A 2,196-nucleotide genomic window follows, 5' to 3' on the forward strand; every position below is an offset into this window, starting at 1 on the left:
CTCTCTCTCTCTCTCTCTCTCTCTCTCTCTTTATCTAGTCCTTTTTATTCTTCTTCTTCCGCTTTTCTCTACTTCTCATCGCTCATATACGTCCTTCCTAAATAGTCTGTCAAATTGAGGGGTTTACTCCGAGGTTCCAAATAAGCGGTCTCGGCTAGGACTGTAGAAACCAAGTGTTGCATTCCATCGTGGCGATCAATCAGGCGAAACGTTCGCTGGCAAGTCCAGCAATAGGTCTAGATTATATTTGAAAAAGAAGCAAAACGAGGCTTTGGTCCAAAACGTAGCTTCTCCATAAGTTTGTTTGATGGGAACGAGGAGAGCAAACCACACCATAGTCCCTGTCATCCACCCATTTGGGGAGGTTGTTTTATCGACAACCCATGTCTGTCTGTTGGTATTGTATCCCATTCAGCCCGGGTTGACCCTAACAGACAGAGTCGAAGCAGCACACCTCCTAAATGATCGAAATTGTTTTAATTCTCCCTTAAGCATTACAGTTAAAAAAACAACCAGAACAAACTTACCAAGGTCAGGTTATTGCTTGAGTCCACCTACCTGGCTACCCAGCTGACACCAAACTGTTCCTTGAAAGAAACTGATGGGTCTGCAAAAGCAATGTCCCAAAGGATAACGTTACTTCCATGTTCGCTTTTCTCCGCTTTAAAGCTTCTTATACCCAATCACCTCGAACATTGTTTTATGCTGCGTTTCCTTCAAGCCCTAGTCATCAACATTGTCCTGTTCTGAGGCAATCATTCTGAGTCGGTAATTTGTACTCTACTTGCAGTTGTGTTGTTGTTGTTTTTCTTTAATTTTAATAATAATATGTGAAAACAAGTTCAACAGTTTTGATATGTACAAAGAGGTTTGAGGCTATTATAACTACATTTGATGCTAAATGTTCCAGAGAAATAAAACAAAGATTTACTATGACTAAGGATAGTTGTTTTTTATGAGCTCAATCCAGCAAACATAGTAACATCCCAGTAACTATCAAAATGAAAGTACTGAGAGCCTATGAGTGGTCAATTAATTTGTCTATACGGCTGTGAATGCTATGAAGATAAAGAAACAATATACTAGGGAGACCGTTGATAATTTCTTCGTAGGAAAAGAAATCAAATGAAGTGGTCCTTGAAGAATACCACGCGGGCTGCTCGCCTATAAAAACAATCAAGGAAAGACATAGACTCAATGCTGTTTCTGCGACACTTGAGTAGTCATAAAGACCTTGAACGTCTGGGTCTCATGAGCAAAATCAAACGCAAACAAGACAGAGGTAGACCCAGAGTAACCTATGTGGAGTGCTGAAACGGAAGGATTACGAGGAATGATCAGGATATTGTAGCTTTTTGAGAGTATCCGATCAAATGAATAAATGGAGAACCACGATTGCCTACAACCGTTGCAGATCTAACACTTGATGGTGATGACAACAATGTCATGTTTTTTTGTCATAACGCGATGGAATCAGGCGGGCGTCAATTTTGGGGTATATGGAGTTGTTGATATCATCTTAAATCCTGCTTATTAGCGTTGCTTTTGATGAAAAAATACCCACCATTCTGAAATATAAGTCGGGACATTTGCAAGGGCAGGAAGTGGGGGGTCGGCTTGTGTCAGAAATAAAGTTAGTCAGAAAATTGCCTCCAAAGTTTGGTGACTTCCAAAACTGAAATGTCCTTGGAAATTGCAAAGTTACTATTTTGTGCCTTTGGTCAACGGATGTTTTCTTTTACAGTAAAATCCACATACGGGGAGAAAGGCATCTTTCTATTGAATAAGATGCTAAGCCCCCCTAAAACTGAACGAAAACGTTTGCTTTTGCTTTGATCGTTGGGGAGGAGTGGAGGAGGCGAGGAAGGGAACGTGATATGCTTATTAGGGCTATATGTAGTCAAAATAGGCACTCCATTTTTTAAAATATAATCTGCCAATTCAAGTCGTTTGCGAAATGTCAAAATGTTATCTAAGTGTTACTTTTACTACAATTATATTTTGTCCTTAAATTGTCTGTTTCCTATCCATTTTTTATCTTCTCTTTCTCTCTCTCTCTCTCTTTCTCTCTCTCTTTCTCTCTCTCTCTCTCTCTCTCTCTGTCTCTCTCTCTCTGTCTCTCTCTCTCTCTCTGTGTCTCTCTGTGTCTCTCTCTGTCTGTCTCTCTCACACAGAAACACAGACACAGACACAGAC

General features: G+C 40.3%; 1 protein-coding gene across 1 annotated transcript in view; it reads right to left on the minus strand.

Annotated features, from left to right (window-relative positions):
* Positions 1-1,194: 1,194 nt before the first annotated feature.
* LOC101845009 (gamma-gliadin-like) overlaps positions 1,195-2,196 on the minus strand; it is an 8,723-nt gene continuing 7,721 nt past the window's right edge. The window contains exon 2 of the mRNA XM_005101263.1: positions 1,195-1,310. Within this exon, the coding sequence (XP_005101320.1) occupies positions 1,195-1,310 (116 nt within the window). The remainder of the gene's footprint in view (positions 1,311-2,196) is intronic.

Source organism: Aplysia californica, unplaced genomic scaffold, assembly GCF_000002075.1.
Source record: "Aplysia californica isolate F4 #8 unplaced genomic scaffold, AplCal3.0 scaffold00276, whole genome shotgun sequence".
Taxonomy (NCBI): Eukaryota; Metazoa; Mollusca; class Gastropoda; order Aplysiida; family Aplysiidae; genus Aplysia; species Aplysia californica.